Source organism: Pecten maximus, chromosome 1 (assembly GCF_902652985.1).
Source record: "Pecten maximus chromosome 1, xPecMax1.1, whole genome shotgun sequence".
NCBI classification, from domain to species: domain Eukaryota; kingdom Metazoa; phylum Mollusca; class Bivalvia; order Pectinida; family Pectinidae; genus Pecten; species Pecten maximus.
In genome coordinates, this window is record NC_047015.1 from 24948455 (window position 1) to 24966297 (window position 17843).

Below are 17843 nucleotides of genomic sequence, written 5' to 3' on the forward strand. Positions count from 1 at the left end.
AAATACATCATGTGACATATCACACTAAAATATGATAAAACTTGCACAGCGGTCTTACCTACAGTGTCTTTATTTTGGTATTTTAGATAGCAGGATAGAACACAAATATATCTGTTTTACTTAGAATACAGCCACATAGATTTTTTTCGTTTTTTGGCAATGGAATCCAATTTTCCATTTCTGGATATGTAAAGTGGACCTGTAGCTATTATAGTATGTATCTATACATACAGGACTTGGCGGAAGAGTTGAAGACCGAGAAAGGCACTCTGACGGCCATCAAGTGTGACATCACAAAGGAGGAGGAGGTCTTGGACATGTTCGCGAAGATCAAGGCCGATTTTGGAAGCGTTGATATATGTGTCAGTAATGCTGGTCTTTCACACGACTCCCCGATCCTGACAGGCAGTACACAACAATGGCGGGAAATGTTGGATGTAGGTACCTCACTGTAGGTTTATGTCACATGATGTACGTCACATGACATCTATCCCTAGTCTGTAACGCGGCACAATAAGATATAGACGATTTCTGTCTTAATAACATGGTAGATGTCACGTGATGTAGGTCATATGCCATCTATCTCTATTCTGTAACACGGCACAATAAGATATCGAAGACTTCTGTCTTAATTACATGGTAGATGTCACGTGATGCAGGTCATATGACATTTAACCCTAGTCTGTATCACGACATAATGATATATGTCACTAGCGTGTTTTAACTACATGTTATCTAGCACACGACGTATCAATTACCTCTCTATTTACACAATATCGGTTTCCCTGGTATCTAAGCTTTCTCTCCGAGTGACAACAGCCCGTTGTCTCTAGTCTGTTCCACTTGGCATATGACGTTTTGGGTAACGTATTCGTGTTTTGTCTTTGTTAGATTTGACAAAATGGTTACTCTTGACCTAACGTTATGACATACATTTGTCTGGTATTTGTGCCACATGGCAACAGTGTGTCCCTTAGAGATGTATAGCGCACATTAACTCTACTTGGTATGCCAAGCCATGAAGTTTGTGCAAGAAGGGCATTGGTTCATATGTTGTGATCCTAGTCAATATTGATCAAATGTTGTGATCCTAGCCAATATTCACCATATGTTGTGATCCTAACCGATATTCACCATATGTTGTGATCCTTACCGATAATAATCATATGTTGTGATCCTAGCCGATATTCATCATATGTTGTGATCTTAGTCAATATTCATCATATGTTATGATCCTAGCCGATATTCATCATATGTTGTGATCCTAACCGATATTCATCATATGTTGTGATCCTAGCCGATATTCATCATATTTTATGATCCTAGCCGATATTCATCATATGTTGTGATCCTAGCCGATATTCATCATATGTTGTGATCCTAGCCGAAAGTCACCATATGTTGTTATCCTATAGCCGATATTCATCATATGTTGTGATCCCAGCCGATATTCATCATATGTTGTGATCCTAACCGATATTCATCATATGTTGTGATCCTAGCCGAAAGTCATCATAAGTGGTGATCCTAGCCGATAATCATCATATGTTGTTATCCTAGCCGATATTCATCATATGTTGTGATCCTAGCCGATATTCACCATATGTTGTGATCCTAGCCGATATTCATCATATGTTGTGATCCTAGCCGATATTCATATGTTGTGACTGTAGCCGAAAGTCATCATATGTTGTGATCCTAGCCGAAAGTCATCATATGTTGTTATCCTAGCCGATATTCATCATATGTTGTGATCCTAGCCGAAAGGCATCATAAGTGGTGATCCTAGCCGATAATTATCATATGTTGTTATCCTAGCCGATATTCATCATATGTTGTGATCCTAACCGATATTCACCATATGTTGTGATCCTAGCCGATATTCATCATATGTTGTGATCCTAGCCGATATTCATCATATGTTGTTATCCTAGCCGATATTCACCATATGTTGTGATCCTTACCGATATTAATCATATGTTGTGATCCTAGCCGATATTCATATGTTGTGATCCTAGCCGAAAGTCATCATATGTTATGATCCTAGCCGATATTCATCATATGTTGTGATCCTAGCCGAAAGTCACCATATGTTGTTATCCTAGCCGATATTCACCATATGTTGTGATCCTTACCGATAATAATCATATGTTGTGATCCTAGCCGAAAGTCATCATATGTTGTTATCCTAGCCGATATTCATCATATGTTGTGATCCTAGCCGAAAGTCATCATAAGTGGTGATCCTAGCCGATAATTATCATATGTTGTTATCCTAGCCGATATTCATCATATGTTGTGATCCTAACCGATATTCACCATATGTTGTGATCCTAGCCGATATTCATCATATGTTGTGATCCTAGCCGATATTCATCATATGTTGTTATCCTAGCCGATATTCACCATATGTTGTGATCCTTACCGATATTAATCATATGTTGTGATCCTAGCCGATATTCATATGTTGTGATCCTAGCCGAAAGTCATCATATGTTATGATCCTAGCCGATATTCATCATATGTTGTGATCCTAGCCGAAAGTCACCATATGTTGTTATCCTAGCCGATATTCACCATATGTTGTGATCCTTACCGATAATAATCATATGTTGTGATCCTAGCCGATATTCATCATATGTTGTGATCTTCGTCAATATTCATCATATGTTATGATCCTAGCCGATATTCATCATATGTTGTGATCCTAACCGATATTCATCATATGTTGTGATCCTAGCCGATATTCATCATATTTTATGATCCTAGCCGATATTCATCATATGTTGTGATCCTAGCCGATATTCATCATATGTTGTGATCCTAGCCGATATTCATCATATGTTGTGATCCTAGCCGAAAGTCACCATATGTTGTTATCCTATAGCCGATATTCATCATATGTTGTGATCCCAGCCGATATTCATCATATGTTGTGATCCTAACCGATATTCATCATATGTTGTGATCCTAGCCGAAAGTCATCATAAGTGGTGATCCTAGCCGATAATCATCATATGTTGTTATCCTAGCCGATATTCATCATATGTTGTGATCCTAGCCGATATTCACCATATGTTGTGATCCTAGCCGATATTCATCATATGTTGTGATCCTAGCCGATATTCATATGTTGTGACTGTAGCCGAAAGTCATCATATGTTGTGATCCTAGCCGAAAGTCATCATATGTTGTTATCCTAGCCGATATTCACCATATGTTGTGATCCTAGCCGAAAGTCATCATAAGTGGTGATCCTAGCCGATAATTATCATATGTTGTGATCCTAGCCGATATTCATCATATGTTGTGATCCAAACCGATACCAATCATATGTTGTGATCCTAACCGATATTCATCATATCTTGTGATCCTAGCCGATATTCACCCACCGCACTTTTGTTCTGATATTAACTACTTAAGTATTGAACTGCCTCCCTTGGAAAGTTTTCGACCTATAATTCCCACCGGGTTGCAGACAAAAAACGTGTTATGATTAATTTGTCTGTGAGAATTATAGGACCATAACTTTCCAAAGAAGACAGATTTACATTTATATTTCCGTTATAAATTTCAGTCGCTTTTATATTCAACCTGTCCCAAATACATGCGACCGTTCCCGGCAAAAACATTGTTCGTAGAAATAAATACACAAAAACAAATTTCTCTTGCAACATTTTATCAATATATTTAATCTTTTTTATACAACATAACTACGTTAGTTTTTGGGCCCCGGAACCCAACTCTAACCGTTTTGGTTACTTAGCCGACGGCGGTCAGTCAAGTCCATTCGACACCGAAGACATATGAGACCTCCGTGTTTAGTCAAAGAAACATGCTCCGTCAGCATAGTGACAGAGACATTATCAAACCACACCGACCCGGTCCTTTTACACGGGTTACACTGATCAATCGGGCTTACTTTCTATTTTGTTTGGTAAGGTTATATGGTGGCCGAGCAAATGAAAATATAAACAATTATCATGATTACTTGAAATAGATATATTTTTAATAATTTGAGGCTTGCTTGAAATAAATATTATACATTTGTTATACATGTAATGTGAGGTTTTCTTGAAAAAATATACTTGTTTAAAATGAGGTTTGCTTGAAATAAATATACTTGTCTTCAAGTGAGGTTTGCTTTATCTTCTATAAATTAGGTGAATGTGCTTGGCCTGGCAATATGTTCCAGAGAGGCTGTCAAACAGATGCGAGAGAAAGGAATAGACGATGGTCACCTCATTCTCCTCAACAGGTGCGTCATGGTATTGAAGAATAGGGATAAGTAATGTATATAGGTCCAACACACTAATATCTCCACTCCAGTATTTTACCTCAAATCGTATTAATTCTCTCAAACCCAACGGATCCTCAACACAACAACCTTTTAAGATTGTTTGTACTTGTTATTTCTTCACGTCACCTTTACTTTCCGAGCCATACCAATACAACACACTGGCTATCTTACTACGTGTCCCTTGCTAAATGTCCATCCAGGTTTGTAGAATACTTATATTCACCTTTTCACCTGGGTTCCTGAACACCTACGTTATGTACGTGTTGTTACTGACTTGTTATAACTACCTTCTGTTGTTTCCCTCGTGTTTAAGTCTTTGACGTATGGGGCGCCGTTTTACTATTTATTCCCATTTGGTGATATCACCTATTCAAATGAGTGATATCACCTATTCAAATAGGTGATATCACTTAAGAACTTTTTAAAGTGATATCACCTATTCGAATAGGTGATATCACTTATTGAAACGAATAGGTGATATCACCCATTCGAATAGGTGATATCACTCATTCGAATAGGTGATATCACTTATTGAAACGAATAGGTGATATCACCAATTCGAATAGGTGATATCACTTAATGAAACGAATAGGTGATATCACTTATTTGAAAAATGAATTGGTGATATCACCTATTCGAATAGGTGATATCACTGATTGAATAGGTGATATCACTCATTCGAATAGGTGATATCACCAATTCGAATAGGTGATATCACTTATAAAATTTCATAAGTGATATCACCTATTCGTATAGGTGATATCACTCATTCGAATAGATGATATAACTTAAGAATTTTATAAGTGATATCACCTATTCGAATGGGTGATATCACCTATTCAAATATGTGATATCACTTAAGAATATTTTTAAGTGATATCACCTATTCCAATTGGTGATATCACCTATTCGAATGAGTGATATCACCTATTCGAATAAGTGATATCACCTATTCGTTTCATTAAGTGATATCACCTATTCGAATAGGTGATATCACTTATTTGAAAAATGAATTGGTGATATCACCTATTCGAATAGGTGATATCACTGATTGAATAGGTGATATCACCAAATGGGAATAAATAGTAAAACGGCGCCCCATATTGACGGGGAGAAACAGGAACCATGCCACGCATGTTTACATGCAACTCGTGCTGCACTCATTAAGGTCATATACTGTCCGAACCTCACACTCATTTTGTTGGTACATGATCAGAAAACAAAATAGCCGGACAGACTGCCATCTTGGATTATGACAATTGAAGTTTGTTATCGCTGTTTCTTGAAAAGTACTGGAGGGATATTCTTCAAACTTCGTGTTTATGTTCCCCTTGGTCCCTAGTTTTGCAATTCGAATTTAGATTTTATTAGAAAGACACAATTGCCGACAGGCGGCTATCTTGAAGATCCACAATTGAAAAGTACTGGAGGAATGTTTCTCAAACTTCACGATTAGGTTCTACTCCAACAATGTTTACTCCAACAATGTTAGAGGTTTTACACGGCGAGATACTTTTGACAAGCGCCGCAGTCGGCAAAATAATATCCGATAGAAAAAGAGCCGACCAGCGGCCTCTTATGTTATAGGAGTAGATTAGGTTCCATATGTTCATGTTATCAGATTTATAAAAGGGAAAAAGAGAGAAGAGAAAAATAGAGAGAAGATCATGGAACATGGAACCTATAAAGATCATCTCTTTCCTTTGCGTTTCTTACAGTATGTCTGGTCATCGAATTATCCACAGTAGTCCTGGGCATTTCTACACTGCCACCAAGTTCATGGTAACAGCTTTGACTGAGTGTCTACGACAGGAACTCAATGATCTTAAATCTCATATCAGGGTCACGGTATGTTTCACTTGACAGCATTAGCCAGTTTTAAGGACAGGTTGTGTCGTAATTATTTTTGATCAGGCGGGGTGTATGTCCCAGTAGTAGCGAGAGGACACTTGAGAGTGATCATTGAATGACTCCACAATTTCCTTGCCTCGCTATGAACACAATCTAAACGTAAAAAAAATTGTTTCAGACGTTTTGGGGACTAGATTAAAATTCGGTAAAAATCACACCCCGGTGTTCATTACTAGGTTTTATTAAATAATGCGTTTGATTTTGCTTAACTCTATTCATAAGGTATATTATACAATTATGGTATGGTTTGTAGGAAATACCCATACTATAACTGTTTTATTAAACCAGCGATTAAATCATTCCATTTTTTTTTTGTCTTTCGAACTTTAATATGTTCGGCCTCGTGCAAGAGAACAACGGTCGATTACCAGTACCTCGTGTCAGGGGCCGCGGTGGCCGAGTGGTTAAGGTGTCCCGACACTTTATCACTAGCCCTCCACCTATGGGTTGCGAGTTCGAAACCTACGTGGGGCAGTTGCCTGGTACTGACCGTAGGCCGGTGGTTTTTCTCCGGGTACTCCGGCTTTCCTCCACCTTCAAAGCCTGGCACGTCCTTAAATGACCCTGGCTGTTAATAGGACGTTAAACAAAAAAAAAAAGAAAAAAACAAACCTCGTGTCGGACTATTGCACTGACACTCATGATATATTTGTATTTACCGAATATTAATCTAGCCCCAAAAACGTCTGAAAATGTGCTATACACTCTTGGGGAGTCCATTTACATAGACTGTAACACATTCTCAGGTGCCCGTGGTACAAAAAGCGTGCGTACTTCCCAATGCTAAAATATTTTGACGCCGGGAAACTGAACAAAATCACTAAAAACCGGGAGTGTGTAATGAGATAGGATGATCATTTACACAGATGTACTAATTATTCCATAGGGTATCAGCCCAGGGATGGTCTACACGGAGTTCCAGGGGAGGATGTTCAAGGACATGAGCAAAGGAGACGAGATTTGTACTGCTTATAAGGTAATGACAATATTAATTTCAAATTATTTACTTGTTTAACAGGACTTGAATCTATTCTTGGGACCAGTTTCTTTTATATTTGATCAGTTCACTAACCTTTCGAAGTGTACAGAAATAAATCTCCTACCCCGTAGCATGCCATGTTGTGCCAGTGTGAAAGGGAGGCAAGTCAAACATTACTCGTTTGACTATAGAAGTTGTGTTATTTCATCTTATTTTCTACCATAAATGTCTATTCATCAACATTCTTAAAAGAGTGTGTGGTAAGTGGAACTAATTAAAGTACATATTAAGTATACACCTTTGTCTACATTTCTATATATACACGTGTACTGTTGTGAGGTATGGGGAACTCGCTTTACGCTACATTATGATATCGTCAGGCAAAACAACAAACGTCTTTTCTGTTCCAAGTCTTTATAAAGAAACCAAATGTATCTCACAAACGAAAAGAATTACAACAAAGGGGAATAACTCATATACATATGGAGTTAGATTATCTCCCCTAGACTGTACAATTATGTGATCTCGTAACACCCATACAACCTACATACACAACATCCCCGCCCACAAAATAAAATTTGGCATACACAATTTTACCATGGGTGTACGAGATTATCATAAATGATGAAAAGGTAAAAATAATCGAACCAAATAAATATACTGTATTTGACCTGTTACGAAAATGTTAGAAAATTGTTGAAAATAAAGTACTATAACCAGAAGATAATGTCCAATAATTTGTATCAATGATATGTACCTGGTAGTATAAAAATCATTCTCATACAATGCAATTCCTGATAACTAACTCTCACACTTGCACTTTCCATTGAGCTCAATATGGATCACACATACAACATCCAGACAACAATAGCAAAGATGAAAGAGATTTTACATACAGATGACTTTAGATATTCAGCTAAGCATATCAAGTTAAACTTCTGTAACATTCTATCAAGCTCAAGATTCAATAAGACAATATCGATACATGTTTAAGAGACATCCAAATAGTTTGTTCTGGCATTACTCAACTAACTGCTTATATCATTGCAGCATCATCATGTTGCGTCTTAAGACCATGTGATTAAAAGTTATAAGAGTAATGAACCGTAATAAAACTTTCAACTAATCAAACAATATATAACATTAACCTACCAGCTTTATACTTATCCTTATCAGCCTTGCCGTAGCTTCATATACGCGCTGAAAAATATCTCGGCATGGCCTTATGGTTCTTCAATTAAAACACAAATATAATATCTAAATATTACTAAATACATACCAAAGCACAGAATTCCATGGCAAACTACATGACATACAACATAATACCATCCTAAATCTATCCAATGACATATATGCTCATCCTAGTATAAATTGTAACCAATATGACATGTTTTCACAGTAATATCAGCAGAGATTTCGCTCTTAATTAATAGTGTATTTCTGATATAATTAATCTAAGAAAACATTCATAGTATTTGGAAACAATGATGTTTTGCAATATAAAACTGTCTGGATATGGCTAGAATCTAGGCAATATTGATTCTTAAACAAAAGTGAATCAAGGGCTAAATAAAAGGAACACAATTTTTTGTTTTTGACAATCTAAACCATAGCTCACGTTAACCATTCTCAATATATTTGTAAATTTACGAGTAAATAAGTTTATTATGATCTTGCTTTATTGAGGCACTCATCACTTGAAACATCTGCTTGAAAGTTCAAAGTTCTGTATTGTGTAAGCTTTAGAGACTGGAACTGTTCTTCTGAAAACGGTGATAAACAAGGATCTCATCGATCAACTATCCTTGTGAAAAAGGCAACAGGGAACAAAAACTTCAAAACACATCTGGTCCATATATATAGCCACTGCATACTGAATAAGTTGGCATCCGCTGCACAAATTATGACATGCATGTTATTACACATCTTCACCAGATGACATCCGTGTGTTCAATGATGATACATATATTGCATTGTAATTATAATTCAAAAAGGAATTCTTTTCCTTGGAAAATAAAACTAGTATTGTACGGCACGGGCAAGCACAAGTGTCGTCCTTCTCATCTCATATTAGAGGGATATCTTGGCCAAAAACTTCGAATCGCCGACAAATGTTGGTGACGTGAATTTAACACATCCAATGTTTTCTAGATTCACATGTAGTCGTTCCATTGATATATCAGTATCAACATAAAAAAGTTATCAGTAATAAATTATCAGTATAGTAAAGTTTCAAATATTTCCCGCCAAAAAGCACATGGCAGCAATATGTCTCTGGTCTGACCGGCGAGTCGTGACCGTCGACGAGTAAAACTCGCCGGCCACACGGGCGAAAATTCAATAAAAAGTTACATAATGGCACAGTGTCACATAACTAACCGCTTTGGATTCTCCACCATGTACTGTTGTGAGGTATGGGGAACTCGCTTTACGCTACATTATGATATCGTCAGGCAAAACAACAAACGTCTTTTCTGTTCCAAGTCTTTATAAAGAAACCAAATGTATCTCACAAACGAAAAGAATTACAACAAAGGGGAATAACTCATATACATATGGAGTTAGATTATCTCCCCTAGAATGTACAATTATGTGATCTCGTAACACCCATACAACCTACATACACAACACATGTATGTTACAGACGCTGGAAGCTGATGATGTAGTGGATTCCATTGTTTATGCTATCGGAGCTCCAGGCCACGTCCAGGTATATAACAAACCTATCAATTCTGACCGTCAGTGTACTGTAAGCTGACAGTAATAATGTGGACGGTCAATTACTTACGTAAGGTAGTAAACTGTACCTAGTAATAATGTGGACGGTTAATTACCCACGTGAGGTAGTTAACTGTACCTAGTAATAATGTGGACGGTTAATTACCCACGTGAGGTAGTTAACTGTACCTAATAATAATGTGGACGGTCAATTACCCACGTGAGGTAGTTAACTGTACATAGTAATAATATGGACGGTCAATTACCCACGTAAGGTAGTTAACTGTATCTAGTAATAATATGGACAGTTAATTACCCACGTAAAGTAGTAAACTGTACCTAGTAATATGGACGGTCAGTTACCCACGTGAGGTAGTTAACTGTACCAGAGACCTATATACTACAGTTAACTACCTAACGTGGGTAATTAACCGTCGACATTATTACTAGGTACAGTTAACTACCTCATGTGGATAATTAACCGTCCATATTACTAGGTACAGTCAGAGACCTATATACTATAGGTCTCTGACTGTACCTAGTAATATGGACGGTTAATTATCCACATGAGGTAGTTAACTGTACCTAGTAATAATGTCGACGGTTAATTACCCACGTTAGGTAGTTAACTGTACCTAGTAATAATGTGGAGAGTTAATTACCCACGTGAGGTAGTTAACTGTACCTAATAATTATGTGGACGGTCAGTTACCCACGTGAGGTAGTTAACTGTACCTAGTAATAATGTGGACGGTCAGTTACCCACGTAAGGTAGTTAACTATACCTAGTAATATGGACGGTTAATTATCCACGTAAGGTAGTTAACTGTACCCATCTGTCAAGCGTATTGCAGTATATAAATAGTGCCTTGTCTGAGGGGAATATGGAGGATTGTTTCCCCGAGGGAACATTATCTTCCCGAGCCGATAGGGCGAGGGAAGATTAAGTGTTCATACTACACAACATCCCGCCCACAAAATAAAATTTGGCATACACAATTTTACCATGGGTGTACGAGATTATCATAAATGATGAAAAGGTAAAAATAATCGAACCAAATAAATATACTGTATTTGACCTGTTACGAAAATGTTAGAAAATTGTTGAAAATAAAGTACTATAACCAGAAGATAATGTCCAATAATTTGTATCAATGATATGTACCTGGTAGTATAAAATCATTCTCATACAATGCAATTCCTGATAAACTAACTCTCACACTTGCACTTTCCATTGAGCTCAATATGGATCACACATACAACATCCAGACAACAATAGCAAAGATGAAAGAGATTTTACATACAGATGACTTTAGATATTCAGCTAAGCATATCAAGTTAAACTTCTGTAACATTCTATCAAGCTCAAGATTCAATAAGACAATATCGATACATGTTTAAGAGACATCCAAATAGTTTGTTCTGGCATTACTCAACTAACTGCTTATATCATTGCAGCATCATCATGTTGCGTCTTAAGACCATGTGATTAAAAGTTATAAGAGTAATGAACCGTAATAAAACTTTCAACTAATCAAACAATATATAACATTAACCTACCAGCTTTATACTTATCCTTATCAGCCTTGCCGTAGCTTCATATACGCGCTGAAAAATATCTCGGCATGGCCTTATGGTTCTTCAATTAAAACACAAATATAATATCTAAATATTACTAAATACATACCAAAGCACAGAATTCCATGGCAAACTACATGACATACAACATAATACCATCCTAAATCTATCCAATGACATATATGCTCATCCTAGTATAAATTGTAACCAATATGACATGTTTTCACAGTAATATCAGCAGAGATTTCGCTCTTAATTAATAGTGTATTTCTGATATAATTAATCTAAGAAAACATTCATAGTATTTGGAAACAATGATGTTTTGCAATATAAAACTGTCTGGATATGGCTAGAATCTAGGCAATATTGATTCTTAAACAAAAGTGAATCAAGGGCTAAATAAAAGGAACACAATTTTTTGTTTTTGACAATCTAAACCATAGCTCACGTTAACCATTCTCAATATATTTGTAAATTTACGAGTAAATAAGTTTATTATGATCTTGCTTTATTGAGGCACTCATCACTTGAAACATCTGCTTGAAAGTTCAAAGTTCTGTATTGTGTAAGCTTTAGAGACTGGAACTGTTCTTCTGAAAACGGTGATAAACAAGGATCTCATCGATCAACTATCCTTGTGAAAAAGGCAACAGGGAACAAAAACTTCAAAACACATCTGGTCCATATATATAGCCACTGCATACTGAATAAGTTGGCATCCGCTGCACAAATTATGACATGCATGTTATTACACATCTTCACCAGATGACATCCGTGTGTTCAATGATGATACATATATTGCATTGTAATTATAATTCAAAAAGGAATTCTTTTCCTTGGAAAATAAAACTAGTATTGTACGGCACGGGCAAGCACAAGTGTCGTCCTTCTCATCTCATATTAGAGGGATATCTTGGCCAAAAACTTCGAATCGCCGACAAATGTTGGTGACGTGAATTTAACACATCCAATGTTTTCTAGATTCACATGTAGTCGTTCCATTGATATATCAGTATCAACATAAAAAGTTATCAGTAATAAATTATCAGTATAGTAAAGTTTCAAATATTTCCCGCCAAAAAGCACATGGCAGCAATATGTCTCTGGTCTGACCGGCGAGTCGTGACCGTCGACGAGTAAAACTCGCCGGCCACACGGGCGAAAATTCAATAAAAAGTTACATAATGGCACAGTGTCACATAACTAACCGCTTTGGATTCTCCACCATGTACTGTTGTGAGGTATGGGGAACTCGCTTTACGCTACATTATGATATCGTCAGGCAAAACAACAAACGTCTTTTCTGTTCCAAGTCTTTATAAAGAAACCAAATGTATCTCACAAACGAAAAGAATTACAACAAAGGGGAATAACTCATATACATATGGAGTTAGATTATCTCCCCTAGAATGTACAATTATGTGATCTCGTAACACCCATACAACCTACATACACAACACATGTATGTTACAGACGCTGGAAGCTGATGATGTAGTGGATTCCATTGTTTATGCTATCGGAGCTCCAGGCCACGTCCAGGTATATAACAAACCTATCAATTCTGACCGTCAGTGTACTGTAAGCTGACAGTAATAATGTGGACGGTCAATTACTTACGTAAGGTAGTAAACTGTACCTAGTAATAATGTGGACGGTTAATTACCCACGTGAGGTAGTTAACTGTACCTAGTAATAATGTGGACGGTTAATTACCCACGTGAGGTAGTTAACTGTACCTAATAATAATGTGGACGGTCAATTACCCACGTGAGGTAGTTAACTGTACATAGTAATAATATGGACGGTCAATTACCCACGTAAGGTAGTTAACTGTATCTAGTAATAATATGGACAGTTAATTACCCACGTAAAGTAGTAAACTGTACCTAGTAATATGGACGGTCAGTTACCCACGTGAGGTAGTTAACTGTACCAGAGACCTATATACTACAGTTAACTACCTAACGTGGGTAATTAACCGTCGACATTATTACTAGGTACAGTTAACTACCTCATGTGGATAATTAACCGTCCATATTACTAGGTACAGTCAGAGACCTATATACTATAGGTCTCTGACTGTACCTAGTAATATGGACGGTTAATTATCCACATGAGGTAGTTAACTGTACCTAGTAATAATGTCGACGGTTAATTACCCACGTTAGGTAGTTAACTGTACCTAGTAATAATGTGGAGAGTTAATTACCCACGTGAGGTAGTTAACTGTACCTAATAATTATGTGGACGGTCAGTTACCCACGTGAGGTAGTTAACTGTACCTAGTAATAATGTGGACGGTCAGTTACCCACGTAAGGTAGTTAACTATACCTAGTAATATGGACGGTTAATTATCCACGTAAGGTAGTTAACTGTACCCATCTGTCAAGCGTATTGCAGTATATAAATAGTGCCTTGTCTGAGGGGAATATGGAGGATTGTTTCCCCGAGGGAACATTATCTTCCCGAGCCGATAGGCGAGGGAAGATAATGTTCTCGATGGGAAACAACCTCCATATTCCCCTCAGACAATGGCACTATTTATTTTATTATACCGAATAGATATCAATTTATCGATATCCTCCTCAAATATTGAGGCAAACCTCTTGAACGTCTGCTTCATGTTTACAAGTTGTCTGTGTCACTGTTGCGTTTGTAAGAATTGTCTCCCTTCTCAATGTTCGGGATTTTCCGTAAGAAACAATCGTGCGTTTTCGGGCGGAGCGGGGAACATTGCAATATCCCACGGCAATGTTGACCGCTGTTTCTGACACTGCATATTGTTTCAGGTCATGTGATTAGGAATTGACCAATAATAAGGCGAGAATCTTACATAAGGTATAATAATCTCCATTATATCCCCCGCAACGAAGTTAATTTTATACTGGAATCAGCCTGTCGGTCTATGTCGGTCCGTCCATCTATGGATTTTAACCAAACTTTCCAGACACATGTTCTTGTCTCCCTGAGTGCCATTAAGTTCAATCCAATTTACCGTTGTTATGACCCATGATGAAAAACAATACGTGTCATTTAACTGTCATGGTCGAAAAATGAGCCATTGGCTTACAGTTCTAGTTTGTTTCAGGGAAAACACATGGAGGAGCAGGGTATCTAGTTATACTATTTTTAACACGTTAGTGGTTTAGTGTTTGGGTATGAGTTAACGAGTTTAGTGTTTGGGTATGAGTTAACGGGTTTAGTGTTTGGGTATGAGTTAACGGGTTTAGTGTTTGGGTATGAGTTAACGGGTTTAGTGTTTGGGTATGAGTTAACGGGTTTAGTGTTTGGGTATGAGTTAACGGGTTTAGTGTTTGGGTATGAGTTAACGGGTTTAGTGTTTGGGTATGAGTTAACGGGTTTAGTGTTTGGGTATGAGTTAACGGGTTTAGTGTTTGGGTATGAGTTAACGGGTTTAGTGTTTGGGTATGAGTTAACGGGTTTAGTGTTTGGGTATGAGTTAACGGGTTTAGTGTTTGGGTATGAGTTAACGTATGTATTGTCACTATTGTGTGTTAACATATGACTACTGTGTGTTACAGGTACATGATATTTTGTTACGTCCTACGGAGCAGAGCACGTAAACGATCCGGACATTCCTCCAGACTCCGCCTACATGATATTACTGGTTATATTTAACGGAGTACACCTTACTCTGGAGTTCGAATTTACATGTAACTTTACATAATACCATATAGCATACAGAAAATAAATCTCATTGAGCTGACATATCTGTCGAAGCTGACTTTTTCTGCAGGACCTACAAAAAAAATTAACGCCACTTGACGGAGGTAGATGATGTTTACCTGTCACATGTCCATTGGTTTGATTCAGCCAGCTTCAATTCGGGGAATTCTACAGAAAATCAACCTCTACATTGATTTTTAAATCAATATAGGTTGCTAAAGTTAAATGTAAGATTATTAGAATAAAATCACCTTGACACTGTTCTTTTATTTGTATTTTGTGTAAGGATTCTTTGAGTACACCATACGGAGAATGTAAGTGGGACCAGTCCTTACTGTTGTTACAGGAGTGAATCAATCAATCCTGTCCACGTTCGCCTTCCTTGCTTCCAGCATTCCACTCCAGAGCTTGGTTGGTTTTAATTTCGTCCCATGTTACCATTATACGTTTCCCCGTTAAGTCTTTGTTGTCATCAAATTCAAATATCATTTTATACCTCTGTTCACCAGACAATGCATAGAGAAAACATATCTACTATATAATCTTATTATTGTAGTGTTCGCAGTCGATACAAAGCACTGTTTCAAAACAATACATTAAAATTTGTATCAAGGAGGACAAATAATGTTGTCAATTAATCTTATAAAAGTACACATTTTCAGTAGTGTTTTAATATTTGTTGTATTCATCAGTTCATTAATTAAACTTTAAAATCCTATGAGCAACCAATGTTATACATTCAAATGAATAATGAAATTTGTCACAAATACCTTATACTTAGTTTTTAGGTCATCTGACCCGAAGGGTCAGGATGACCTATAGCCATCATGCTTCGTCCGTCGTCGTCCGCCGTCCGCCGTCCGCCGTGCGCCGTGCGCCGTCCGCCGTCCGTAAACTTTTCACATTTCAATCTTCTTCTCAAGTTCCACCAGTGGGATTAAGCTGAAACTTGCCAGAAATGATCCTGAGATGGTCCTGACCAAGTGTTGTTATTTTTCGGGTCGGTCCGAAATCCAAGATGGCCGCCATAGCCGCCATTTTGAAAACATATTTTAAACTTCTTCTAAAGTTCCACCAGTGCTGTTGGGCTGAAACTTGCCAGAAATGATCCTGAGATGATCCCCACCAAGTGTTGTTATTTTTCGGGTCAGTCCGAAATCCAAGATGGCCGCCATAACCGCCATCTTGAAAAACACATTTTAAACTTCTTCTCAAGTTCCACCAGTGCTATTGAGCTGAAACTTGCCTGAAATGATCCTGATATGATCCCGACCAAGTGTTGTTATTTTTCGGGTCGGTCCGAAATCCAAGATGGCCGCCATAGCCGCCATCTTGAAAAACACATTTTAAACTTCTTCTCAAGTTCTACCAGTGCTGTTGGGCTGAAACTTACCAGAAAAGATCCTGATATGATCCCGACCAAGTGTTGTTATTTTTCAGGTCGGTCCAAAATCCAAGATGGCCGCCATAACCGCCATCTTGAAAAACACATTTTAAACTTCTTCTCAAGTTCCACCAGAGCTATTGAGCTGAAACTTACCAGAAAAGATCCTGATATGATCCCGACCAAGTGTTGTTATTTTTCGGGTCGGTCCAAAATCCAAGATGGCCGCCATAGCCGCCATCTTGAAAAACACATTTTAAACTTCTTCTCAAGTTCTACCAGTGCTGTTGGGCTGAAACTTACAAGAAATGATCCTGAGATGATCCCCACCAAATGTTGTTATTTTTCGGGCCGATCCGAAATCCAAGATGGCCGCCATTACGGCCATCTTGAAAAACACATTTTAAACTTCTTCTCAAGTTCCACCAGAGCTATTGAGCTGAAACTTGCCTGAAATTATCCTGATATGATCCCGACCAAGTGTTGTTATTTTTCGAGTCGGTCCAAAATCCAAGATGGCCGCCATAACCACCATCTTTAGAAACACATTTTAAACTTCTTCTCAAGTTCCACCAGTACTGTTTGGCTGAAACTTGCCTGAAATGTTCCTGAGATGAGTCCAACCAAGTGTTGTTATTTTTTGGATTGGTCTGAAATCCAAGATGGCCGCCATGTCCGCCATCTTGAAAAACACATTTAAAACTTATTCTCCAGTTCCATTGGTGCCATTGAGCTGGAAATGGGTGAGGGTGTTAAGGAAGGAGGGCCAACAAAGTGTTGTTATTTTTTCGGCCTCGTAAAAACTTTGACATGGCAGCAATGGCGGCCATTTTGTAACATGATTGCGCAATCATGGTTTTCCTGAACAACACCTATTTCAACCTTCTTCTCAAATTCCACCGGTGGGATTCAGCTCTAACTTACCAGATATTATCCTTAGATGGTCCAGACCAAGTGTTGTTATTTATTGGGTCGGTCAGAAATCCAAGATAGCCACCATGGCCAACAGTGCCACTATATACTTGCTAGAGAGAATACATACTACAATAATATAAGGGTTTTAATTTAGAGTCAGATGACCGTTAAGGCCCCTGGGCCTCTTGTTCTTAAACATATAGCTTTTGTTGAATTGTGTACGTCACTTTCCCATTTTTGTTAGTATATTTGATATCATTATATTATTTGATATCCCAGAAGTAACCCATCCCACAGTCATGTAAAATATGTTTAACACAACTTGCGTCATCGTCATATCGTCCAAGCCAGTCCTTATAAGTGGTTGCCT

At 37.6% G+C, this 17843-nt stretch overlaps 1 protein-coding gene across 1 annotated transcript; it reads left to right on the forward strand.

The window, feature by feature from the left end:
* Nucleotides 1-233: 233 nt before the first annotated feature.
* On the forward strand, nucleotides 234-15437 carry LOC117328541 (dehydrogenase/reductase SDR family member 11-like; the record flags this gene model as incomplete). The annotated part of the gene is given in 6 exon segments (XM_033886077.1): nucleotides 234-437; nucleotides 4164-4258; nucleotides 6019-6148; nucleotides 7098-7187; nucleotides 9835-9900; nucleotides 15030-15437. Coding segments are annotated over 6 exon segments (627 nt in total), but the record flags the coding sequence as incomplete, so codon positions are not given.
* Nucleotides 15438-17843: the final 2406 nt, after the last annotated feature.